Source organism: Pavona decussata, unplaced genomic scaffold, assembly GCF_977016875.1.
Source record: "Pavona decussata unplaced genomic scaffold, jaPavDecu1.1 SCAFFOLD_88, whole genome shotgun sequence".
In the NCBI taxonomy this organism is placed as follows: Eukaryota; Metazoa; Cnidaria; class Anthozoa; order Scleractinia; family Agariciidae; genus Pavona; species Pavona decussata.
In genome coordinates, this window is record NW_028145505.1 from 695,313 (window position 1) to 722,503 (window position 27,191).

Sequence of the window (27,191 nt, forward strand, 5' to 3'; positions counted from 1 at the left end):
GTTTGTCAAACAAGGCTTATAAAGCAGTTCGCAGGGCCAATTCCAACATTTAATTTTCTCTTGATTCCGCACGATTTGCGTCAAGATGGATCATTGGAAACTATCAGCATTGGTTTTTCTCTTATACCTTGGGAATTTCGCCTCTATTGTGAAAGGTAAGAGTTTCATAACTTAAAAATGTTTTTCGCGCTACAACAGTTCGCACGACGTCGTTAAGAAACATGCAGTATATTCTTGTCCATGTTGTTTGGGAGAAACACCTACGTTTCCGAGAAATTTTAAAACGCACACCCAAAGTCCAAATTTAACTTTTAAAGAGTTGTTTCATAGAGATTAGCTTGTGTTTTACTTCGTTTTAGTTTCTTGTTTGAAATTTGTAATGTAAAATAAAAAAAGTACATTTTTATGAAGCAAATGAAAATCACGTATACGCCTTCTCCAGCAAGAACCTAAATTCCTGTACCAATTTGAAGAATGAAAAAAAATATGGCACGCAAAGTAGTTTAGTTTTTTCCAAACTAGAAATCAGTCATATCACGTTCTTGACTTAATTCCTGTAGCTTTCATTCTAGTTACAAATTTTTCTGACCCCTGGGTCTAAAACAGCATTTCTGAAAGACCTCAGGAAAGATCGAAATTGCAGACTTGTGATGACCAATTTTGTTCATTGAGTGTCAGCTTTCATCTGTGTGTGACCTCGTTCCAAGTTTATTTTACCTACCGCACTCTCCTTTGTTTTCATTCTTTGTATGCGTTCTCGCTTCAAACGACACAAGTCTTAAGGTGACTCGACCCAGTAATTTTTTGGCGGTACCACCCTACTTTGAAGCTCTATGGTATCTCCACCTTTACTTTTATCGTAAGTGTAACACATAGAATGGATAACATATAGATCAATCTACAATATAGCAAAAAAAAAATTGGCGATCAGAGTAAATGTCACGTGGTTATAGTGCCACGCCCTTTTGAGGTCTGAGTCGAAATTCTGCTCTTGCTGGCTTTTTTTCGTAAAGATCTCTCGGCTACATATAGTGCGCATTAGTGCCTTGCGCTGAACAGAGTTTCAACAAAATCGCAAAGACCCAATTCGAGAAATTTAGCGCTTTCCAAATTTAGTTCATAATTTATGTAAAAATGATAAGCAAACTTTACACGATTATATCTAATAAACTATTAGATTTATTCCTTTATTTTGGGATCTTTATAACAGATAGGTCCTTGCAAGTCAGCAAAAAGCTTTATGGCCTTGTGAATGCGTGCGATTTTGAGCAATGCAAACATATAGAAATTATAGTTTTAGCTATTTGTTGACGCTTGTCAGAGTTTCAGAGTCCTTCTCACACAAAAAAAGCATTTTCTTAAAAATTCGTAGTTTTTTTTCCTTCAGATTTTTTCAGGGCCACAATTGATTAACTATCTACTAAGATTCTGAATTTCATGGTCATTAAAAAACGGTGACATTATCTTCTATAAGCCCAAACTTGAGTAAACATTGAAGATTTTTAGCGTTTTGGCTGAGTTGGGAGTTTGGGAGTTTTCTATTGTTTCGAGTCTGTCGTGATACAACATTCTTGTTCAGCACGCGTGCAATGTCCAATGAGTGTATTCGGGTGGTGGGGATACCAGAGAGCTTCAAAGTAGGGCGGTTTGCTAAAAAATAACTGGGTTGAGTCACCTTAATGCGTCATTCATATGATGAGAACAATAGAATTTTGCTGGAATTTAAGTGTTCAAAAATTACGTTTTTATGAAATCAATAGAAAATCGAGTACACGTCCACCTCCAGAAAGGCCACAAATTCCGCCAGCCATAGGCTTTGCCTCTTTCGAAACTAGAACGCTGATTGGGTTTAACTTTAGCTAAAATACATATTTTTCATATCACCGAAGAATCATTCGTTTCTATTTTTTTTCCAGAAGTATTCATCCCAGAGAAAGCTTTTATAGCCTTCTCTGAAAAGATAAAACCTAGTAATTCCGGGTGAGAAACCTCTAGTGTCCTTAAATAATTCCAGACCCATTTCGAAATTGACCAACGATTTCTTTCCGTGATTCGTTTCGTGCAGTTCTATTTTAATCTTGCAAAGGTTGCTGCCCTCTGATTTGAAAGAAAACAGCTATAGGTGAAGTGGTTTAGACGAGATCTAGCGTGGCGGCGCCGCTGTGATGAATGCTAATAGTGCCTATAAGTTAGTCAATGAAGTTGACAGAAATGCGGCGCTAATCACTTTATACGACTATAGGAAGCTAAAACTGTCTACCAGGTGATCAAGTTGGCTTCTCGGGTTTTGTTTAAGACCTGTAAAAAACACTTTTGGGCTTTACTCGTTTCGCATGGTTCAAGATAAAAACACGAAATGTTATATCGATTGATAAAGTAGACCTAGATGTATTCTATTTATCTTCAAACGTAAACAATATTTCTTAAAGGGCTCAGAAAAACTCGAACTTGCAGAGTTTTGATACAGTTTTCTTTCAGTTTTTGCATGTGTCATCTTCTTATCTTCCTGCAACGCAATTTGGAGAATAATAGTTTTCATCAGTGTGTGGCGCCGAACCAACTTTAACTTAGCTACAGTAAAACACTTTAATTTTTTCTTTACTTGTATTCGCCCCTCAAAACTCCTTAGTTATAGAGCATCATTTAATACGAGAACTGTATTTTTTGGTGATTTGAGGTAATTAAAGGAAACGTTTTTACGAAACCAATGGAAAATTGAGTACACGCACCCAAATTCTAGCAGGACTTTGAAGAGCAAAACGAATAATGGCGCGCGATGTAATTCACTTCTTTCAAAACCAGAAAGATGGTTGTCTTTTTAACAATTATTCCACGAGGGCGCGTTGGATATGAGATGATAGATAGCCAACGAGGCGCGTAGCGCCGAGTTGGCTATAATCATCTCATATCCAACAAGCGCAAGTGGAATAATTGTTTTATTAAAAACAATCAAGAAATAGTTCCAGATCTTACTGATTTCGCTGTACAAGAACAACCAGCAGACAATTTAATGGTCGCCATTTCTCGGCCATGGTATAATGGCTCATATACCATGGCGGCTAAGCCAATCAAATCCCTCGAATTGCATTATACAATGATTCAGTTTTTAATAAAAAATAATATACCGTCTATATTTATTTTTTATATAATTCAAGAAGTATTCCATTATAGTTCTTTCCATAGGTATTCATTCCAGAGAAAGCTTTATACCTTCTATACAGAGACAAAACATAATACTTCCGGGTTGACAAACCTCCATCGACCTAAGATAATTCCAGCCCTATTTCGTTTAAAAGAAGAAGAAAATAAGATTTGGAAGTTATTTGTTTCGTGCAGTTCTGTTTTAATCTTTAAAAAGTTATTACCCTCTGATTTGAAAGGAAACAGATAAAGGTTAAGCGGTTTAGAGGCGATCTGAGGTGTTTGCGCTGCTGTGATAAATTGTATGGAATGGTGACCATAAATCACTAAGTGAAATTGACCGCAGTAATGCGATGCTAATCACCTAATACTTCAATCTGTAGGAAGTCAAAACTGTCTACCAATGGTTCAAATTCGCTTTGAGGACTTTTTTTAAACCTGAAAAAATCCATTTTTCTCAGTCTTTAATCTGTTTTGTATTTTGCCTATCTCGTTAACATTCCAGGGATTAAAACTCGTCGCATGGCTCAAAATAAAATCACAGAAACAAAGCTTCTAAGAACTGATTTGATGCAGTTCATACTGTTTAATTAGCAAATAAAGTACACGTAGATGTAATCCTTTTATGTTAACAATAGAGAAATCATGGTTGAGACAATTATATTTGAAGTTAAAGAAAATCGTGTTTTGAGTCATGTGGCTATTTCTAGCTACAAATTGTCATGACCTCTGGGACTTCAAAAATAAACAATATTTCTTAGAAAGCTTTGATAAACGCGAACTCATTTGTAATGCTTAAGTGTCATTGTCTGAGAAAGTGTTCCAGGGGCCAAAACTTGTGGTCAACCGATTTGGCTGAAACTTGGCACAGAAGTTGGTTGCCATGAGATATTTCAAAAGCCAATTTGGCTCACTTCTCTGACTTTAGGTTTTAGAGTTTCAGGGGGGGTCTCATTTTTTGCCCTTTGAGTACAAAAAATCCAGCCTTTCAGGGGTCATTTTGAAAGTGCCATAAAACCCAACTGGTAAATTGTGCTGCCAAATGAATTTGACTATGAATATTACTATAATAGAGCTTTCATTTCATGCATGTAACTTTGCCCTCAAGGTATTGGACAGAGAGGAGCCTGGGGCTAGAGTTTGGCCAAAATTAATGTCAAAATTACAACCCAAAATTGCCATTTTTCAAAAAATCAGTGTATCTACCTGCCTTCTTGCATAACATCCGTACCTAAACCATTATTTACTTTAGTGACCCAATTATCAAAATCAGTTGAGAAAAATTTGGCTTATCATGGTTTGTTGAATTTTTGTCACAAACACTCCATGCCTCTATAAGGTCATGCAAAATGGAATTTTGAGCATAATTAATGCCATAAACAAACCAAATTGTTGACATGAAGCCCTTATTCTGTATTTGGTAAGTTAAAATGACTTGTTAAAGCCAAATCAGTTTAATTGTTTAGAAATACTCTGATTCTCACCTTACAATTGCTCTTAAAGGCCTTTGATTAGCACAACAAATACCCTTATTTAGCAAAACAAGGGTTGATTTGTAATTTGAAGACCTAGTACCCATCAAACAGCACAAATGATGAAGGCCTTACCTCGATATAACGATCTTTCTAAACGATGCTTGAATTTTTCATTGATTAATATATTCAGTTTCAAGTCATAATTCTTCTCCGTTGCTCCAAGCATGGAAAGTCTCTATATTTTGTCAGGCCTGATTTTTATTATGATTACAAGATAAAGTTAGCTTAACGAAAACGTTCGTTAGCATATAATCTGTGTCTGTTAACAGCCTGAACAGTTCTTGTAAATACCCACCAGTAAAGGAGCATGGCCATGCATACATAGATATATACGTAGAGATATACGAGCTGCAGTTTATAGCAGTGTCGATGTGACCCGTTACTTCAGCGTCCTCTAGAGCGGAGTAAATGAAACCATCCGTCAAGAAGGAATGCACAGTTAGGAGAGCTCGATAGTAAAACAGAAAACTTGTGTTGCTGAATATAATAACCAAACGAGGCCAGGGCATTGAGATGATGCAAAATCAACTGGCGCGCCATTTTGGACATAGGAGAGAGTGGGGACTGGACCGAGGTTACGTTCTTCCGTTTCGCGGGTATGTTTTATCAGGTGTAAGAAATTCAAGGGTAATTTCACGATGGCACTTTGTTCGTTTGGAGGGGCAAGTGGTCAGTGCGGTGCCACCGCATGGGCTCCGCACGAAACAGGAATGGTTCCTTCATTATCCTGCGAGAATGATATGACTGAATGGTTGAAGGAAAAGTACAAGGGGTCAGGTGCGTCCGGGGCAAGAGGAAGACCTGGTCATACCAAAGCAGCAGGTGATTCAAAACATCTGTTAGGGATCATACACGCGCATAAATGGCTTTTATCGCGATCCAGTGGACTCTTTACTGTTGAAGAGAGACCACGATATTTTACGATATTGTCGTCTCAAATTGTTTGTTTATGACTGATTCAAGATTTCCCGAGGTAATTTACTTGATTCTTGCAATTGCTAAGAGAAACAAACATTCAACAAATTGTTCACAGGAAGGGCAAAGGGGTTCACTAAAACCCTAACTTTGAAAGGTAAGAGCGCAGTTATTTTATCGCAACAATCTCTATGACCAATAACAACGATAAGAATAACTTGAAGTTGAAGGCCGTTTTTCGTCTGCTCGCTCTGTTTGTTTACATTCAGCTTTACCTGTTCAGACTCTTATCACGCAATCACAATTCGAGCGTGAAACCCTACCGGTTTCCTATATTTGCCAGTTTCGTCTAAGTTAAGAGAACTTGAAAAATCTTTGCAAACATGCTGCATCGAAGCTTTTCGATGAAATTGACATTTTGAGCGAGAAAATGTCTTGTTTCACGGATAACTTTCTTGGTAACAAAAATTATTCGGATACATTTTTTAATTACTTATAATTAGTTATTTTAGTATGTAAATAGAGGCGGTATAATTTTTAGGAATCTTATACTCAGTTTAAAACCTATCTCAGATTTATCGTTGTATTCTGAAGCTCAACTAATTGATTAAACATTTCTTTCTACAAAAATAGATGAATCACGATAAAAAGAAACTACATTCGATTTTGAGACGGTATTACGACTTGATAAAATGACACCATGACATACGTACAGAATGTTTTCCCGTATATGGACTCTCTGCTTCGCATCGTTAAGAAGTCCTTATATTGTCGCAAAATCTGCCAAATTAGTTTGTGTTATGAGATTTGCTTGGAAGATCCAAACCTAATTAAACTGCGTGCTAATGCATAGGCAATGAGTCCACGTGTGTCCTTGAATGGGAACTGATCCTGAATCGTTCCGGAAGAGCAATTGACCAGGTAGATGTTGGAAGGATGACCGTGTGCCCAAAGCATCGGCTTCAACTTACTACGCTTTATAAAGCAAAGGTAATGAATAGAGATTTTTAAAGGATTGATCGATGCGTGAGTCTTATCTGGCATTATAACATACCACAGGACACCCACCTTTTAAGGCAGGCCCTTTGAAGGTTCAGTTCATAGGAATACAGCTTACAATCCCAGGTTACAACCCTGTCATTTCCGAGCAGAGCTGATTGGTCTTTATTGCGCAAATTACGTTTGGTTGTTGTTGGTTTTTTTTAGTTGCAGTTTATCATCAAGCTCTCCTAACTGTGGATCCCTTCTGCGGTTTCACTTACTGAGCGCTAAAGTATTTGGGAAATCTGATAGATCGTGGGTCACCTAGATGCTAATCATTGTGGCTTGTATGTACACTGGATCTACGCTTGGTCGATTCATTACTGATGCAAGAGCTATTTAGGCTATTAAAACGTCAGACAAAGATTATCTGACAACGATCGTTTTGTCTAAGCTTACTTTATCTTTTAAAATATGGCTTGGAAAGTTATGGGGACTTTCCATGCTTGCGGTAATACATGGAAATATGACATGAAAAATATAAGTCAGAGAAAAACTCAAATATTTTTATATGAAGGTAAGAACATCGTCATTTGTGCTCTATGAATAGTACAGTAACACTCTCGTAAGCGACCACCCTTGATGCAGGACAAAGTGGTCGCTTATGCTGAGAGGTGGTGATCTACGGGAAAAAATTAGGAAACTAAGCTCAAACCGAAGTGATTTAAACGTGATTACATAAAATTATTACCTAACAAGTAACAACTAAGGCAAACAGACAATGCCAATAATGTTTCAAATCGAATGGCGCTTAGAACTGTTGAAAATTTGTACATAACGTCTTTCATCAATGATACAATCCAATTTTACCTATAGATCGTATTACAGCTTTTTTTGCTAGTCAACTGTTATAATCTTCTAGCACACTTGGTCAGCACTTTTTAAAACTGAACTTTTGTGATATTTGAGCAATGGTTTTCTTACAGTCATACGTGATCATGCCGGGTGGTCGCTTACGAAAAGTCGGTTCGTTATGACAAAGTTGACTGTAGTAGGTTTTCAAAGAAAAAAATCACCCTTTTTTTGCCCAATGAAAGGCCTTTTAAGAGCACTTGTACGGTAAGAGTCGGGGTAATTCTAAACAATCAAACTGATTTGGCTTTAACAATTCATTTTCACTTACTAAATACAGAATAAGGGCTTCATGTCAACAATTTGGTTTGTTTATGGCATTAATTATGCTCAAAGTTCCATTTTGCAGGGCCTTAGAGGGGCATGGAGTGTTCGTGGCAAAAATTCAACAAACCGTGATAAGCCAAATTTTTCTCAACTGATTTTGATAACTGGGTCAATAATGTAAATAATGGTATAGGTACGGATGTTATGCAAGAAGGCAGGTAGATACACTGATTTTTTGAAAAATGGCAATTTTGGGTTGTAATTTTGACATTAATTTTGGCCAAACTCTAGCCTCAGGCTCCTCTCTGTCCAATACCTTGAGGGCAAAGTTACATGTATGAAATGAAAGCTCTATTATAGTAATATTCATAGTCAAATTCATTTGGCAGCACAATTTACCAGTTGGGTTTTATGGCACTTTCAAAATGACCCCTGAAAGGCTGGATTTTTTGTACTCAAAGGGCAAAAAATGAGACCCCCCCTGAAACTCTAAAACTTAAAGTCAGGGAAGTGAGCCAAATTGGCTTTTCAAATATCTCATGTTAACCAACTTCTGTGCCAAGTTTCAGCCAAACCGGTTGACCACAAGTTTTGGCCCCTGGAACACTTTCTCAGACAATGACACTTAATATAAATTTTGTCCATTTTTGCATATGTAGACACGTTATCTTACTAATACCCAATACGAAGAATGATAGCTTTCATTCTTGAGTGACATATTCTGTTCTTCATGTTAACAAGGCATTGTGCTTTTTTCCCCTTCTGTTCATCGCATCCTGCCAAAAAAAAAAAAACAATTCTTAGAGAATCATTTCATAATAGAACTATTGAATTTTTCACAACCAGTCAATCTAAGTTAATTCTCCAATGATAACACACAGGATGCCAAATATTTTAGTTCTTTGCGCGACTTTCTCAGCCTCAAATCTCTCTCAACCTCATGTAAAACTACCATTTATTGAAAGAATAATACATTTTTTTGCTATCTTTTCTAATGCATCGGTACTTTTCCACCCCCCCCCCCCCTCCCCGTCAACAATTCCCTCTTCAAACACTAAACATTAATACGTTATGTGCTTCAATGTCTTTCAATACCTTCTAACCAGTTTATGTCTTTCAACGTTAAGGTGTCACCATGCAGAGAGGAAGAATAAATTCAACTGAGACACCACAGGGATGGAACTGTAACAGCGGCTGTAATGTACCTAACCACTGTACATTGCCACGTTGCACCAATGTGGTATTCCCTCAGACGTTTAGTGGATCGGGGACGGTAAGGATACGTGCGAGCCTGATTGCAGGGAATGACAGTGAGGTTATAGGTGATTTCAGAGGAACTTGATATGTATCAAATTGTCGGAGAGTTTCAAGTACTTTATGAACCCCTGGGGATATTAAACGAGAATCATTGATTCCCTAGGGATTTGGTTTGTTTTATGCCCCCAGTCTTTTGATTTTTTGAAAAAGGCTTTTGTTATGACCTTGAAGATTAAAAGGGAACTGACTAATCCATTAATAATACTTATCAGCACTGAGACACACGTACCATCCCCGTAATATGGCCAATACCGTACGCAAGTGGTAGCTGTTGGTTGTGCGTATGCGTACGGTATTGGCCATACCAAGGGGATGGAACGTATGTCTCAGTGCTGATAAGTGTTGTTTACAATTTATTTTGAGCACACAGGTCTGTAAGTGATCCCATCTCCATACGCATTAACGTGAGAGAACTGTTTTGCGGCTCCCAACTAACAGCTACCACTTGCCTACGGTGGAGCTGGCGCTTAAAGGAGTGCTATGCACCCGCGTCGGCAGTAAAGGGTCTCCGATACGCGGGTTTACTCCCGCTCTTCGACGGTTATGCCATGCTGATGAGCCCCAATAAGGGCGAAACAGCTGTCCATGGCTGCCACTGCCCGGGTGATATAGTTGTGCGTATGCGTACGGTATTGGCCATACTACGGGGATGGTACGTGTGTCTCAGTGCTGATAAGTGTTGTAATCCATTAATAAGCTGTTTAACTAAATTTCGACAAAGTAGAGTTCAATTCTAAACCCTATAGGAAGGGTAAAATTATGTAACAGGGGTAAGACCTATTTTAGCTATTGATTGTCTGAAGTGTTTTATTTTTTCTCGTTTTGGGCATGTAAATGAGTTCACGTAATCTGTATGTAAAGAGTGGAGGCACGATAGACATTGTGTGACATTTCCATTTAGATATGCAGTCAATATCTTCTAGTGGCGAGCGTAAATACCTCCTTAATCTGGATTTGTAATACGTAATTAAACAAATAAACTTTATTTTCAAAAAAATTGTGTACGTATTCAATTTTCATGTGTTTTTCAATCTTTAACCTTTTAGGTTCGAGTTTTTGTGTCACTGAGTCATGGGGATTCCTCTATTGTTCATTCACCGTCAGCCTGTTGGACAACCGGGATAAATACTTCAGGATTTCAGCTTTGTCAGCGTGCAACAGGTTCCACAAATGGGACAGGAACAATCAACTGGGTGGCCTTCCAAGACAAACCAGGGATATCACATGGAAGTTTATCTTTTAGTAGAATATGGACGACGGAAACCAAGTGCGATAAAGTCACCTTTTCTCAGGTAAGACAACTGAATGATTTACTAAGTGTTCTCGTAAAACTGATCACAGCTTAACCCTATCTAGACAGGGATTTTTTTGTTTTCTGGTACGGGGGTGGGGGGGTGAAATGGTCGATTCTGCCAACAGCGCTCCCTGCCCCCTATATAAATCTGCAATTATTAAAACTATAGCAACGACACTTCGACTATAAACCCAACGATCGAAAAGTGAGGGCTTTCTATTACGTAGTAATTATACTTCATGTTTGCGAATGGCGACCTTCTTGGATATGCCATCTTGGATTATCCTAAATCTTCAAGAGGTTCAGGGTCTAGTAATTGGAAAGTTTCTAATTAACAAGCTAGTCCTTGTAAAGCAAGGGAGTGCTCGTGGTAGGACACATGGAATAAAATATAGGTTTGCTTCACCCAAATTTCCTGAGAGATTTGAACACGCGCTTACTTGGATTACAATATCTTGTGATCATTACCTAAAAACAATCCCATATCCATCACAGTTGCTATACCTTGGAGAAAACTGGAAATCACTTGGAACAATAATAAAGTCACAAACAGTCATTTGTGGTAAGTCAACGACTGGAAAGAACACCTTAAAAGTAGTTCCTTAAATTCGCGAAAATTTTAACACGTTTAAATAATTCTAAAACTTGAGGGAACTATATCTTCACTACTTTCAAAGACAAGTATCTCAGAATCGGTCATCAATTAATTTAATTTGACTTTCCCCAACAATATTAATGGATTTTCGTTATTCGGCCCACAAAAAATCGTGATTAAGGAGAATAGTCTTAAAGGGAAACTAGAAAGGTCTGCCTGTCCAATAATGATGAACTTAATTAGTTATCCACTTCGTTTGTTTAATAGACACTTTAAACACTTGTTTTGCAGAGCTTTGGTGGAAGACCTTCCGTGTTTGTAACCGCTAAATACTCTCGTAGTACAAAACCGAACGACGCTGTCTATTTTTGGTTGGAAAATATCGAAAGTCGGGGATTTGAAGTCTGCGTCAGAGAATTCTTGCCTTTTGACGGAAAACACCAGGATACAATTGTGGTAAGTTAGAAGTGTTGACAACTAAATAAATTAATTAACTTTCAATTTACGAAGTACATCAATCAGCCTTTAAAACGTTAACTGAAGTGATAAGCACAACAGCAACTCTATATTCTTGTGCTTTCCTTAATTGTGTAGCTGGTGAAGTGGCTCCCTCAATTTAAAAGAAATTATTCGGAAGAAATTTCTCCAGTTAAATGTACACAAAGTACTGAATGAGACCAGCTGCCGAGTTTCGTGCGTGGTAAAATAGGATGAGTTTCGCGTGTGCTAATCCGATTTTATGTCAAGTGTCTAACGTGCAGAGCGTTGTGTGCCATACTGCACATTCACCATCTGCAACCAAATTGGATTGAACGTTACTGATTGCATGTCAGTAACCATCCATTTTCTTTAATGATCAAATTACACCCCGGATAAACCTTTCCTGTTTTATAGGATTGGTTTGCTTTCCTCGGAAATGGATCTGATCTTAATTTTACCATCACTGGGGAAACGGTTTTCCCAAACAAGGGCAAACCTGCAGCTGAAGACAACTATGGATTCTGTCAGGTGAGTCATCACACTCAGTCTCCCTTCTTTCTTTTCCTATAATAGCCTTCGATCCTTACCCTCTGTACATGCTTATGCAGCATCTCTGTTTTATAATCAGTAAAATTTTCCATACAAACTGTCATTGAGACAGCTATTCTCCGTTTTACCTTGTTTACAAAATACTTAAAAATGTTGTTTGATTCAAAATCTGTTAACTGGCATTTAAATTATATAACAATCCATCAACTGTTCCAGCAATCTTCCATAATTTTTTAATACCTACAGCGACTGTCCACTCTTTTTTTACACCAGAAATTCCACCAAGCTTAATTTTCACCGACCACAAGTTAGAATTAACATAGGCAAATTTACTTTTAAGTACTCTGCTTCTCTCATATGGGAAACTGTCCCCATGACATTAAAAAAAAAAACATTTAACAGGTTTAAGAAACTTTATAAGGCCCACCTGATCTCTTGTCAATCATATAATATATGTTCTCTTTAATGATCAAATAAATAGTATGTAACTATCTAATAATAATAATAATAATAATAATAATAATAATAATAATAATAATAATAATAATAATAGAGTTAAAAATAATAATAATAATAATAATAATAATAGTAATAATAATAATAATAATAATAATAGTAATAATAACTGTCTGCTTATATTTTGGTCTTGGTTGTCGCTGCTGTTGCTGCTGATGATGTGTTGTTTTTTCCTTTCTTTTTGTCTTTTTTTTTTGTTGTTTTTGCTGTTGTTGTTGGTTGTTTGTTTGTACGCTTTTTTTTTTTTTTTTGACTTTTCTTTTATTAAGCTTGTCCTGTTTAGATTTTTTGCTTGGTTCAGTATATCTCTAACATACCTTAATTTATATACCTGTAATTCTCTCTTGAACATTAATCCTAGGCTCTACAGACTTTGCGTACATTTTCTACTATATCATATCCCAATAAAGCGCAGTGCCATTTCTTTGTTTACTCAAAATTAAAGTAGGTTATCGCGATCAATGGGGATCTTCCCATTGCGCTGAGACGTCAATATATATGCGTTATTGACCAAGCGTGAGGTCAAGATGGCTGGATATTGGCCAAGTTCTTTTTTTGCGTTTTTATGGACCGAGACGAAGTCGAGGTCCATAAAAACGCAAAAAAAGAACGAGGCCAATATCCAGCCATCTTGACCGAACAAGCTTGGTCAATAAAGGGTTTATTATATGGCTTTACCATCAAGTTAAAACTACAACAACAAAACAAAACACGGCATGAAACTGCTCTACTCGGAAAGAAATTCTTCATAGCCGGCCGGTGGAAGATTTATTGTCAGTGCATTTTTGGATTAGCATGTAATCGTGGAAAACAACGAATCCTAAATTATCTTAGGGCTCTAACTTTATAATGGTTTAAAGGGAGTATACAATTATTGAGAACGAAAAATTTAGATTCTCGCAAGAACGGGAAGATTTGAATAGAATCCGGCAAACTCGCCATTTTCAGCCGATCGCGCGGTGGCGTAAATAATAAAATTTTTTACACAGTTTTCGGCCTCCAATCATTAATTCTTGAATGAAACAATAGATTTTGAGATTATATGCAAACATAAGCCGAAAAAAAGAGCAGGTAAATCAGAAAACTGGACGAAACTTTGACAAGATTTTCTTGTTTACAACAAGCAAGACGCGGCTAAACTAAAAACGTGAGCTTCTTCGGCGAACTTAAAAAAAATACTTTTCTGAACTGCTTTAAACACTGACCGCAACTTCCACTACGCTATGATTTAAATACAGTCATTGCAAACCTAGAGAACTCATCAATTTGGCACTCGACTTGAGACAATAAGTTTTTCAAAATCAATTCTATCTAAAATACTACACGCAGAGCAACTCACCGATTCAACTCACATTCATTGTAGCTGAAACAAAGTTTTCACTACACCAGGACGATTCCATTCTCTTTCCTTTCCTTTAGGTAAATGTTGAGAGTTTACCGAACTTTTTAGCGAGCGTTTTCCGCCAAAACAACGGGAAAATCGAAGAAAACCCGCATTGTTGTTGGGATTAAACTTTCGATGCCAAGCGGACGGGCAACGGGTAATCCCGAGCGGGCAAGATAGCTCCATCTTGCCCGCTCGGGTAGCCAATCACAGCGCAGGATTTGACTCATCTTGCCCGCTCGCGGAGCCAGCCATATAATAAAAAGTCGTATTGCTGTCTCAAAATGACGGTTTCTGATTGGCTCAAAAACTGTCATGTAAGCTTGACAGCACGGCACTTAAATGGGTTTGGCGCGCACAGATCAAAATTTTACTTTTGTGAATGAACATGCGACGTTGGATGGTGTTGTTTATTTCTTTTCACTTGAGTTTACAAAGCTTCTGACACTGTTCAAGGACCACTTATAATATTTTTTTTGTTGTGAACATGTACCACGGTACAGCGGATACAACTTTTTTCTTGAAGGTAAGCGAAAAAGAGTGATTATAAATTCGATGAAGAGAAATTCACTTAAAAGACTTTCTTGAGTGTGAAAGCGGCCACGGTAAATAACAATGAGCTTAAATTCCAATAAATTATGGCATTTTCAAAGAAAAAGGATCTGTTTCTTTTCTGATCTCTCTTATCTCTAGAAAAAATTGCTCCAAGAGCGCTGCTGCGTTCTCTTTCATGGCTCAGGTTTGTCAATTTGATCTTCTTGTCGTAGCGCCGAACGGCAGACTCGGTAATTTTTACAGTATTCTTCGCCGCTTGGTTTCTTTCAAATTTCTAAATCTCCACGGCATCTAAGCTAGGATAACAATGCTCTGTTTTCGTTTTTGGGTACTAGTATGGTTGCTCTTTTTATTCTTGCTTCTGGTTGTGAGGTTTATTCATCACTGTTTTCATGTTGTTGTTTTTGTCTCGGCGGTAACAAATTTTCAATAAAATTTGCTGGTAAAATGTTCAAACCTACTAGCTCGTCTATTTCATCAATGGTAGGTGCTTTATGGACTGTAAATGTTTGCATTTTCTATGTTTTGACGTAAAAATTAAAGCCAAAAATTCAAATAACCCGCCCCGAGAAAAAAAATTTCGCGCAAGGATATTACCATGGCTGCAGTTTAACTGAAGTAAGAATTTATCTTTCAATCAGCGCACGATTTGTACTTTATCCATTTACTTTCTCCAACAAAATGTTAGTATCGCGATAAAAAACTAAATTCGATTTTGAGGCGGCAATACGACTTTATATTGACGGCGTCGGGAGAAAATATAATCCGTGTTGGACTCCGTCGCTTCGCGACTCCGCCCAATACGGAATATATTTTCTCCCAACTAGCCGTCAATATAAAGTCGTATTGCCGTCTCAAAATCGAATTTAGTTTATATGGTGGTCAACTAAAAAGCCTTTGCTACTTTGACTACCCGCACACATTTTATAACCTGTACTGTAATTATTTTATCTTGTGATCATCTGTTGTAACTATACTTTTCTTTCTACGTTAATGATATGTAAATAGTGTGAAATAAATGAACCTGAACCTACATGTGTCACTGATTGACAAAATGCCTTTTTGTAAATATCAGTTAATATTTCTATACTTAGATACACCATCAATGCTTACGTCTTAACTTATATGTATGCTTTTGGGCTCAGTTGTTCAAAGCCCGATTAAGCTAATCCTGGATTAACGTGAGCTTTGATCCGAGTTTAATAACTAGTCAAAAAAGATTCTTCCAAATTAGTTTTGGCCCTCAGTTTTGACTTCGACTTTTCTTTACCTTTAGCTTGAAATTAGGCTTTGAAATCACATTTAAAGAGCGAGATGAAAACCTCGATTAACTTTAAATCGTAGATTAGCGTTAATCGGCTTTCGAACAACCCGCCCTTTTTGTATAATTTTTACAGCACGTGCCTTTCAATACCACGTTCTACGCGTCGCCAGTGGTACTTGTGTCTGTTCACCATCAATATGACCGTCAAGCAAAAAGCTTCGTTCCTCCAGAAAACAACATCATCACGGCCTGGGTGGAGGTATGATATCACTGCTCGTTTACGACAAAAAACAACAACAACCTATTTTTTACTTTGACTTAATCGTTTTAGAATTATTTGTTTAAATTAATTTTTGCTAAAATCGTAAAAACGTCTACGTTTCGGAGCCTTAATTAAGGGAAATTCAACTTTTAACGAAATGTGATGAAAAGGCCCCGATACTCGCAAGAAGACCAATTCCATACAGAACTTAGCCGTTTCACAGTTTGACAACATCGCGTTAAAAAAATTAGTTTCCATCAAATTCCACGTAAAGGCCCTTAAACTGGCAGGAGGAACATTCAGCGCGTTTTCCACGGTTTGCAACATTCCAGTGAAAACATTCAGCAGAACGAATGATATTGCTGTTTTCGCGTTGTCAGTAAGGTAAACACCCAAGATTGAAAACCACGGCCTGAAAAATGAGTGAAAATAGCAGCTGTCACTGATCTCATTGAACACATTTTATGAACCTGACAAAAGGAAAATTTCTGTTTCTTGAGAAGAAGCGAATTAACATCCTCAAAATAGGTGTACAAACAGTATCGTTTCCATTCCCCATCTCCAACTATTGTTGTTTGCTCTCATTCACATTTCCGCCATTTTATTTCTCCCGCCCGTTTTCCTTGGCGATCGCGCTAATGAGAAATGCAAAAAGATTGCTGGGGAAATATCACCAATATTTGCTAAGGAAATCGTTGTAATGATTTCAAACCTCATCACAAATGTTTTGTTTTGCTATGTAGAATGTTGGCCTTAAGAGTATGAAGATTTGTGTTAAAGACTTACAGGGATCAGGAAGCGGTCACGACCCTTTAACAGTAACATATGCTGTTATTGGAGGTTGGTTTTTTTCCTTTTTTCCTCTAATTTGAATCAGTATTTAAAAACTTTCCTAAAGTTTTCAGGGTTTTCAGAGAAATTTAACGTCTCACTTTTCGCCAAGCAGTGGAGAAAATTGTTTAAGAATGCAAGAAATTGTCCGTAAAACTTTGCAGCGTAGAAAATAGGTTACTTGATTCATGGTCAATAACAATGAAATTATTTTTGAACGATTTTACGGCAAACCCATCTCTTTACACCACTTGTCAAGGACATTACTAATTAAGATAAATTAACGATATTTTTTTGTCACAGATCTCAATCCCTGTCTTAATGTGCACTGTCCACGGTTTGGAGTATGCAAGACCTACAGTGCGCATGACGCTCGCTGTGAGTGTTTTGAACAATGTCCCTCCTATCAAGATCCAGTGTGTACTGCGAATGGAACAACATACGACAACAAATGCTGGCATGAGTTAAGTTACTGTAGAGGACTGGAAAATAACCTTGTGTACCATCCAGGAAGTTGTGAAGGTAAGAGAGTTAGTCTAATGTAGCTTATATTGAAACTCATTATTAGACCACAGACAATAGTACAACTGTCCTCTTTGTCCTACTGTTATTTACTATGTCGTTGCGACAACTTGCTATTACCCAAAATCCCCAACCTAACAATGCGTTTGTCATAGATAGGCCCGTCAGCAGGGAATACTTTTTCCATTATAGGATCAGTGTTTGACAGCCTGTGTGGCATCTCCCTCCAGAAACATCCGTGGACAATTACACACCATTTTTGGCTTTTTCAGCCAGAAGTTAACATAATGGCTAAAGTTATATGAGCAAATATTACTGGAAACTCACATGCCCCTATCGCACACTCTTGTTTATACATTCACTACATTTTGCTGGCAAGGGTGTCCGTCATAACATCAAAACATGAGTCTGTAATGAATATCACATCGCGAACAACGTACAGTTTAGCAGTAGAGGAATTATTCTTTTTACTTTCCTTAAACTCTTTAATAGGTTTTCCGATTGTTCGAGGCCGAGTAGAACTCCTCCATGTTCCAAAATGGTCCGATTCCAGCTGCAAAACAGTCGCATTCCCACCATACCGCTTCTATCCGGACAAACAGGTTCATGTCCAAGTCACTGTCAATCACATGAAACTCAAAGACGCGATCACCGTCCATGACGCTGTTACCTCGTGGACAGAAAAAATTAACAGCAACAATTTCACTGTTTGCGTGATGCAAACAGGGAGAAAAGAAGAAACCGTAAATCCGTTTGCTACCATAGATTGGCTTGCCTATCAAGGAGCACTAAGGGATGGATTAACGGGAAAGGTTCAGTTGCAAAAGTGGTGGTCTGGGACAAACTGTGCAGATGTAACTTTTCCAAAGGTAGGATTTGAAACTTTTTTATCTCAAAGATCTTTCTTTTCGTCGTGTTTTACCGACTGATAAGAAAAGATGTAAACGAAGGTCGTGTGTTGCCTCCTAAATGATATTAAAAAAGCACAACTTATGGCCACAGTGTATCTAGTGATATGAATGCTGAGTCAGTGGTCTGAACCTAAAATTTACTCTCACTGATCTCCTCCCTGAATCTCAGAAAATGTGCCACACGATTAAAAAACATTCGCCTCGAAACTATCGCTGAGAAATTACAATGAAGCTATTGCTTGCTCAATTAAGAACTGCAAACAAGTTTCCCTAAATATTTCTCTGTTTCTGATATTGCAGGACAAGTTTTCTGAAGCGCCCGTAGTTCTTGTGACCTCAGAACACCTGAGGCTTGGTAAGGAGTATGATGCCGCTCTCATTTGGGTCGAGGATTCCACAAAAAGTTCTTTTAAGGCCTGTCTTCGGGAAATGCAAAATTTCGATGGCAAGCATGAAGATATTATTGTGGTATGTGCATAATAAACAACTTCTACAAGGCAGGGGGAATATTTTGGTAATTTTAGACTTTGTTGATTAAACTAATTTGTGATAACATGAGCAAACATGTGCTTCGATGGAGCTTATTTTTACTATGAAAAAATCTCTCTTCTTTGGCCCAAATTTATACAAAATGCAAAATACTATTAAATAGAAATTTTGAGTGTTGTTTAAATATTAGGTCTATTTAGTTTTTTGGTATTAATATTGTAACGAATTCAAAGGAACATCTAAAAGAACCACAGCTAAAGCAATCTGTGATTTTCAAGGAACATTATCAAGTCTCCTTTTCCAAGAGTGAAATTGTTTTATGGTTTTCTTTACTTGCAATGTCTGTTGCAGCTCGTTTCAAAATAATCTGTAATGCTTAAAAAGAAACTTAGGCGGGAATTTTGATAGTTATTGTAAAATAAGGATTACTTGGAAAAGACGAGAAGGGGGTGCAAAGCGTTTTATCTCCCTAGTCCCTTGTAATTCACACAACAAGCTTTTGCATGAACTCTCGGCGCTAAAATGCTCAACGGACTTTAAGGTAAAGAGTGTACTACAAGCAGCTGGTTTCAAATCAAAGGCAGAAGACACATTAATTTTAAGGAAGGCCTCGTTTTTCCTCTAAAGCTGTAGGCGTAAAACACAAGTTTTCCAGAGGTTTTGTTAATAAATGTATTTGTTGGAAGGTGTTGCAAGTTATGGCCGTTTATTTTACTTAACAGAACTGGCTCGCGTTCGCCAAACTTCACAAGCCGTTGTTTAACGAGCACGGTGTGATCGATTTTCCAAATACTAACCCTCCAACAGACGAAAACAACAACGCTTACTGCGAGGTAAGAAAAACTTGACATTCAATTAAACCAACTGCAAGGCTATACTAAATTTCTGTAGACGAAGTGCGCGGAGGAATCCTGTGGTGCAGTATAAATGCAAAGAGTCTTATAGCTTAGTACATCAGCCTAGAATCATGAGCCACATCATTTATGTCCCTTGTTATAGAATACAGACTTTTAAAAACGCACATATGGATCCTTGCATCATTTCATTTACACATATGGAGTTGTGTAGAATACTTTGCAAGCATATAGATTTCTGCAGCGTAGTATATGTATGTAGATGAATTTCTAGTCCATGGGTTTCTGTCATATAAAATACTTCTGTGTATGTAAAATTGCTTATACAGGAAGCCTGACTATTCCAGGTAATTTGCGCCAGCATACTTCTTCTGTAACAATCAGTGGCCGTCCTCTACAAGCACTGAGCAGACTCGTGGTAAAATATGCTAGGAAAACACCAAGAAAATAATCTTGTCTTTTTTCAAGTTGAGATGGACGGATTCCTTCAAATGAAACTTATGAGAGTTTCAAAAAGAAGAAAGAATGTTTAGTCTTACAAAGTCGAGAAGAACAGTTGTCATGGGGAGGTGGTTAGCACGGATAAGAGGAAATTTGTTGTGAAACTGTGAGGACCTGAAAATATTGGCTTGAAAAATGGAAATAGAAGTAATACGATTTGCTTCTCTTGCAGTTTGTTTCATTTACAAGAGCTTACAACTCAACACCAACGATTTTAATATCCGCTAATCACAGCACGACGGCCAGTGGAAACTCGGCTCCTATTCACAACGGCATAACAGCTTGGATCGAGGTAAAACTTTGTCTTCAATATTCCTGAAGGGAAGACATTGAAATTTTTGGAAATATTTTTTACCATTTTCACGGTTATTTTCCTTTCGAAAAGTTTAAAAAAACATGATTTTAATCTACTTAAAAACAAAGCCCGAGAAAAGGGCGTTGTTAGCCATGCCTGTCGTCTATGCACGAATTCAGAAAAATTCAACTTTGATCCTTTAGACCTCTATCAATGTCGTAGCAGCTAAAGAAACTGCTGGTATGAGATGTGTAAAACAGTTAAATCATAGCCTGCATTTCTCATCCTTTCTAATATTATAGCACCGTAGGTTGCTAATTTAGGTGTGAAAATTACGCACGTACGTCTGTAACGAAAGTAAGTTATTTAAAACTTTTTTGTGAATGTATGCGTTGTCCAGTGGCAAACCTGCAGTAAATGCAGCCAGTGAGCATTAAGCTAACTTTTGTTTTACAGAACATGAATTCCTCCGGATTCAGAGCTTGTGTCAAAGAATTGTACGTAAAAAGATATGATCCGCTGTCAGTGAGTTATGCAGTACTTACAGGTCAGTAAATAATGTATACCTAGTAAATAAATAGTTTGATAAGTGGAGAATGCATTTTGATGACCCCTAAAAGCCCACAATTCTGAAATCACTTGAACTACTTTAAAAAGACTCCGGAATTTTCATGTGTTGGCTACTTGTTGTATTGCATTGTATTGTATTGTACTTTAGTTTATAATTTTCGAGCAAAAGTTCAAGATTTCACAGTCAATAATCTTGTCAATAATTTATTAACCACAACTCCGAGAGCAAATCAGTTCATTCAGTTGGACTTTGATCATTACATCACATTATAAATATTTCCTTATTGTATAATCATATCTTTGCAGATATCTGTGATTCTGACTGGAGCTATTTCAATGGATTTTGTTACTATACAAGTGAAACATGCGCAAACTGGACCACAGCGCTGAACAAATGCCGTCAAAAAAACTCAGTCCTTGCCTACATCAGTAATAATGAAGAAAACGTGTTTTTGCAGCATCGTCATAATGGCGAAAAATCCTGGCTGGGATTGAATGACATCTCCACAGAGGGTAGCTTCACTTGGGCGGATCGTGGAGCTGGGAACTTCACAGCTTGGGCTAAAAATCAACCAAATAATTTTAGAGAAGAAGACTGCGTGCACACACTTGGCGTGGAGCACATCTATGAATGGAATGACGTGAAATGCAGTGACTGCCATCAGTATACTTGTAAAAAAGGTAGGCTATTGATTTTAATTGAATTCAAAATGGTGGATAATGGCCATCTTGTCCTCGGACAAGTTTGTTGAACGGCTCATCGGCTCATGTTACATTTTATAGTTATGACAACATGAATGACGAATTCTTAATCATCGCACGTCAATAACCCTTTTAAGGCCGCTACCTTTTCTTGGCATTGCGCACGCGTCCTGCGCATTTGGGTTTGGTTTTCTTAAGGGCGGTAACATCTAATACAAAGGCTTAAAAAATTTTTAGCAAGGGCTAGTGGAATCTAAAAAGGAAATAGGGTGTAATCGCGTAGTTTTCAAAGATAATTAACCTTCATGTTGGAAAACAAATGCCATAAATTGTTTCTTTTTAGAATCTTTTGGCTTCAAATAGGCTTGAAACCATAGGCTCTAGAACGACATTACTTGATTCACCTACCTTTATATTCTGCAGCAATCTTTAATTTTGTGCTTGTCACAGTTGTCGGTGGTATTTGCACCTCAGACAAAAACAACAAAGAAAAAGACGAACTAAATGCAATGTTTACTGATTTTGCAATCTTTCTTAAACATTACCTTTAGATTTTAACGAATGTTCAAGGCAGCGAAACTATTGTCATGAGTTCGCCACCTGTTCCAACACACGGGGTTCATACTCCTGTAGGTGTAACCAGGGTTACCTTGGAGACGGCTTTGAATGCTATAATTACGCAGGTGAGTAAGACAGCGGTGTTAAGTCGATGCACACTTTGTACTTATGGTAGTGCTCCTTTCAAACGATACTGAGTTTCATCAGTTATAATTGCTTTTCATTATTGCTTACACACATGAGTCCTTAGAGCCACTGACCTACGTTTAAAAGTCCACGCAAAATTGTTGTAACTTAAATACGAGGTATCCATTAAATTAATGCACGTTTATTGGCGTATCAGCCGTGGACTCGCTCTATTTCCCCTTCTTCCTTCAATGTTCACCATTAGAGGATGGACTCTTTTTGTCTTCTGTGGCCAGAAAATGGGAAGCGAAGACGAAACTCGCAGGATGGATGTTACATTCCAAGATGTGTTCTTTGAGTTCCATATCGGGAAATGATGACTAAATTATTGCCAGATAAATATTTGAAAAATTCATGAAGTTCTGTGCTACTCGCTTTAATATTAAAGAACTTTGTATTGTAAAGAAAGGATTCTAAAAAGAAAGTCGCAGAGTCCGTGCGGCAAGATACAAGAGAATATTGACAGAATATAAATTTAAAATACGTATGCGTCTTTTCCCTGTGAATAAATCTAGGATTTAGTTTTTGCGGCTCAATGCAAATATATTAAAATATTTTATCAACAGTTTTCTATTGTGCTTCCATGTTTAAGGTAAACTTCTTGACTCTCACACCGCCTTTCCCGAACAGAGTGTACTACTGTTATTTGGCTTTCTCATAATTTAAGTAACTGACAAACAAATTTCATATTTCACTTTCCATGACAGCTGCATCATCGATTTATATCACGTTTTGTTATTTTCTAGCCGGACTAGCAAGTTCAACCATCCTAAGAAAGAACAACAAATACCTGACAGTATTAAGCACATGGCTAAAGCCCGTAGTGCAAAGCAAGTCATCTGCCTGGAAGCGATGTTGGCGTGCGTCCGTTGATGGCTGGGCTGCATCTACCTTTCACTCCGGGTGCGATAACAAGGGTCCTACTGTGACGATAATAAAGGTCGGCCAGTATATATTTGGAGGATACACCAGTGCCTCATGGAGTAAGTGAAATGTCATTCATTCATTCATTCATTCATTCATTCATTCATTCCTTCCTTCCTTCCTTCCTTCCTTCCTTCCTTCCTTCCTTCCTTCCTTCCTTCCTTCCTTCCTTCCTTCCTTCCTTCCTTCCTTCCTTCCTTCCTTCCTTCCTTCCTTCCTTCCTTCCTTCCTTCCTTCCTTCCTTCCTTCCTTCCTTCCTTCCTTCCTTCCTTCCTTCCTTCCTTCCTTCCTTCCTTCCTTCCTTCCTTCCTTCCTTCCTTCCTTCCTTCCTTCCTTCCTTCCTTCCTTCCTTCCTTCCTTCCTTCCTTCCTTCCTTCCTTCCTTCCTTCCTTCCTTCCTTCCTTCCTTCCTTCCTTCCTTCCTTCCTTCCTTCCTTCCTTCCTTCCTTCCTTCCTTCCTTCCTTCCTTCCTTCCTTCCTTCCTTCCTTCCTTCCTTCCTTCCTTCCTTCCTTCCTTCCTTCCTTCCTTCCTTCCTTCCTTCCTTCCTTCCTTCCTTCCTTCCTTCCTTCCTTCCTTCCTTCCTTCCTTCCTTCCTTCCTTCCTTCATTCATTCATTCATTCATTCATTCATTCATTCATTCATTCATTCATTCATTCATTCGTGCGTTGGTTCGTTCGTCCGTCCGTCCGTCCGTTCGTTCGTTCATTCATTCATTTTCGTAAATGTCAATTACTTACGATGTGATACGATAACTTGATTTAGTCACGGTCATTCCATCAGCTACGTAACTATCATTATCAACTAACTATCTATCTACTTAACTACAATTATAAAAGTAAAATAATAAAAAAAAATTATTCTTCTCGGTTAGTACCATTCCCCGTTAATTTCCATTTTTTGAACGACATGGAACGAAACGCTATTAACAGGGTAGTAAACTGAATTCTCACTGAACTTAAACGCCCTTTTAATCATTTTAAATTTAAAAATCCTCACTTCCCTTTATGCCTGTGAGCAGAGATCTCCAACTTCCTTTCGGCGAAGGAAAGAAACACTAGCGCCTGCGCAGTCTCGTCCCCAGTATTTCTTGGCGTATTATTCATTGTGATTTCGCTGGAGCTGATCGCGCTTAGCCCCAGGACTCTAATATAAGGTTCGGATGGCCCGATAAACGCGTAAGGCCCTGGGAATAAAGCTGGTCTGCTCGCAGGATGGTCGACTGTAGCTGAAGTAAAAACAACTCTTTAAAAATTACTGTGAAGTTACTTGACTGAAAACTACTTTGTTAGTAAAACAATGTCAGTCTAATTTATGTGCATGTCTGGGTTTAGATGCTATTAGAGAGATTAAGCACCACGTTTACGGCAAACGGCAAACGTGAGATTCGCGTTTATGTTTTCTTGAAAATATGAGTACGTAGATGAAAATAGTACAAGATAATTCTGGTCTTTAATTCTAACGCAAAAACACTCAATTTTTCTGAAAAACTGAAAACAGCGAGCGGCAAATGAAGGATAAACATGGTCACGTGGTCATTTCTGCCGTTTGCCGTAAACGTGGTGCTTAACCTCTCTGTTGTATCTCTTGTCTAAACACGGGAGAGAGCAAAATGGTGCAAACCTTCGAAGTCTAAATCAGTGTGGTGTGCTTTCTTTACTGAGGAATTTATCAGCTAGCAGGCGAGTCCCAAATAATATCAAATCATCATCATCATCATCATCATCATATCTTTATTTACCCTCGGATTTACAGAGTAGCTTAATGCAGCTAATATCTCCGAGCATTTACCCACCCAACCATGAGAGTATACACACAAAGACCAGACTACATCACCGGGAACTACTTCCCTACTCTTTGCGAACAGTGAGTGGGTTCTTTAACGTCCCACAGAGTTATTTACAAACAAGGTTTGTGATACGGGGCCTACGGTTTATCGTCCTTATCCGAGAAGACTAGAAAGTCTAACCATTTGCAGATGTCGTTACAAAGGCAGCACTTTCTCCTCAGTTATTTAAAGACCCTGAGTGTTGGTCCGGCCGGGGTTTGAACCCACGACCTCCCGCACGGTAGTCCGGTACTCTACCAACTAAGCCAACCGAAATGAGGAAAAGAAAGTTTAAACTAGAACAAACATGAGAATTTGAAATTAAAACTAGAACGAGTTCAAACAAACGAGTAACCGACATGACAGAAATTACAAGCAGGTAGTGATTGCTGTTACGCGATGAAAAGGACCAAACCGTAAATCCAGCTTTTAAACAACTAAAATTGACGATACAAATATGGGAAGAACAGGGAAGTGAAAATGTATGAATAACTAACTGAAGAGAAAACAAAAGATCAGTAACATTATTATAAGATCTTACAGAAAGGATGAATTTGTACTGGAGGACTGTTCACACTTTGCCTTTGACCTTTTCATGGTTTCTGACGCTATCTTGGTTCAGGTTCACACGTGTTTAACATTGCAGCAACTGTATGTAGTTTAAGCCAACTTTGAAGGATCGGAGACCCTGTAACTCATCTCGAAATTGATGGACTCAAGTTTTTTTAAAAATCATTTTTGTGCATTTTTATTTACGCTTTCATCAGATAGAAACTTATGCTTTCATAGATCTAGACGTTTCGACTTTCGCAAAACTTTATACCAAAAAGGTCTCATGTCGTTTGTAATGTAGCCACAATTTGAATATTTTAATTAGAAATCGAACTTAAAACTTCATTTGCAGTCATCATAGACTCAATCTGCGCTCTTACGAAAATAATCTTAAGACAAATAGCTTTACTTTTCTAAATCTAATTCTCAAAAAGGACCGAACTCCCTCGTATTTACAGCAAATTTTATACAGGTTCACCCGCTAAACAAGATATACATCGGTAACCATGAAAAAGTCCACTTCTTTCATTCTCTACCCATTCACGGTGTATATTTTTATCCTATGAAATTTCGCTACCGTTTCACATGTTGAAAGGAGGCACAAAAGTCTGACCTTTAGAGAAAAGTCTCCCCGTATAGCCCATTGGATTAACCCTCCCTAAAATTTAGCATTGCTCATTTGAGCAACCGCCTGGTAAACGAAGCTTCTAAAAGAATTTATTGCCTGTAAGTTATTGTTAAAAACTCACATGTTTTACACTCTTTTTCTTCCCATCAGGTTCCAGTTGTAGCTACATATACGATTCCAAATCATTTATATTCTCACTTGTAAACAAGCCAGGATGGGCGCCTGTTAAGTTATCTCCACCAGGAGCGCATGGTTCCAGTTCTTACAGTTATGCTATATACGGCTGCTCATCTCTTGGACCTGTATTCGGGGCTGGTAATGATCTTTACATATCTGACTACGCATCATCAAACACAAATTCACACACAAACTTTGGCTTCTCCTACGCCCCTCCGAGTGGGTACAGCGCTAGCAGCACCTTCGCCAACACATTCCTCGCAGGGACCTACAACTTTCAACCGGATGAAGTAGAAACATTTTATGAAACAACTTAAGGAAACGAAGACTGGTACCGAGCTGGTGTCTCAGCTTATAGCAATTAATTGAAGGATTGCAAAGCGGTAACATTTTACTCTGATTAATGATAGTATATGTCAAATACTTCTAGCCATAATCAGTTACTGTTATATTATAATTAAAAGATACGTAGCATTGATTTGTCTTTTTAAAAGTGCCATAAGCTAAGATACAAAGCAAAATCTATGGCAATTAGTAAGTAGAATAATATATTGTTAACAACCTGTTCGTATATCAATCTTATTGACAAAAACTACGGCTGAGTAAGAAACCTACAACTGAATCTCCCATATGGTATTAGCATTTGGGAACAACTCACGGAATTACGCAATGCTAGCTGGTAGGAATATTTTAATGCA

The 27,191-nt window shown here is 37.9% G+C and overlaps 1 protein-coding gene across 1 annotated transcript; it reads left to right on the top strand.

The window, feature by feature from the left end:
• LOC146474576 (uncharacterized) lies at nucleotides 1–27,191 on the top strand. The gene is made up of 17 exons (XM_085116907.1): nucleotides 1–155; nucleotides 8,879–9,024; nucleotides 10,115–10,360; nucleotides 11,249–11,413; nucleotides 11,852–11,965; nucleotides 15,839–15,964; nucleotides 16,711–16,807; nucleotides 17,102–17,320; nucleotides 17,813–18,189; nucleotides 18,532–18,699; nucleotides 19,443–19,553; nucleotides 20,248–20,367; nucleotides 20,827–20,917; nucleotides 21,247–21,621; nucleotides 22,194–22,325; nucleotides 23,133–23,369; nucleotides 26,467–27,191. Exons 1-17 carry the CDS (start codon nucleotides 86–88, stop codon nucleotides 26,808–26,810), a joined length of 3,138 nt encoding a protein of 1,045 aa, XP_084973033.1. The 5' UTR covers nucleotides 1–85; the 3' UTR covers nucleotides 26,811–27,191.

Coding starts and splice junctions, on each gene's coding strand:
- LOC146474576 (XM_085116907.1), top strand. CDS start 86: ATGGATCATTGGAAACTATCAGCATTGGTTTTTCTCTTATACCTTGGG. Junction 15,965..16,710: donor TCATCACGGCCTGGGTGGAG/GTATGATATCAC, acceptor TTTGCTATGTAG/AATGTTGGCCTTAAGAGTAT. Junction 16,808..17,101: donor AACATATGCTGTTATTGGAG/GTTGGTTTTTTT, acceptor TTTTTGTCACAG/ATCTCAATCCCTGTCTTAAT.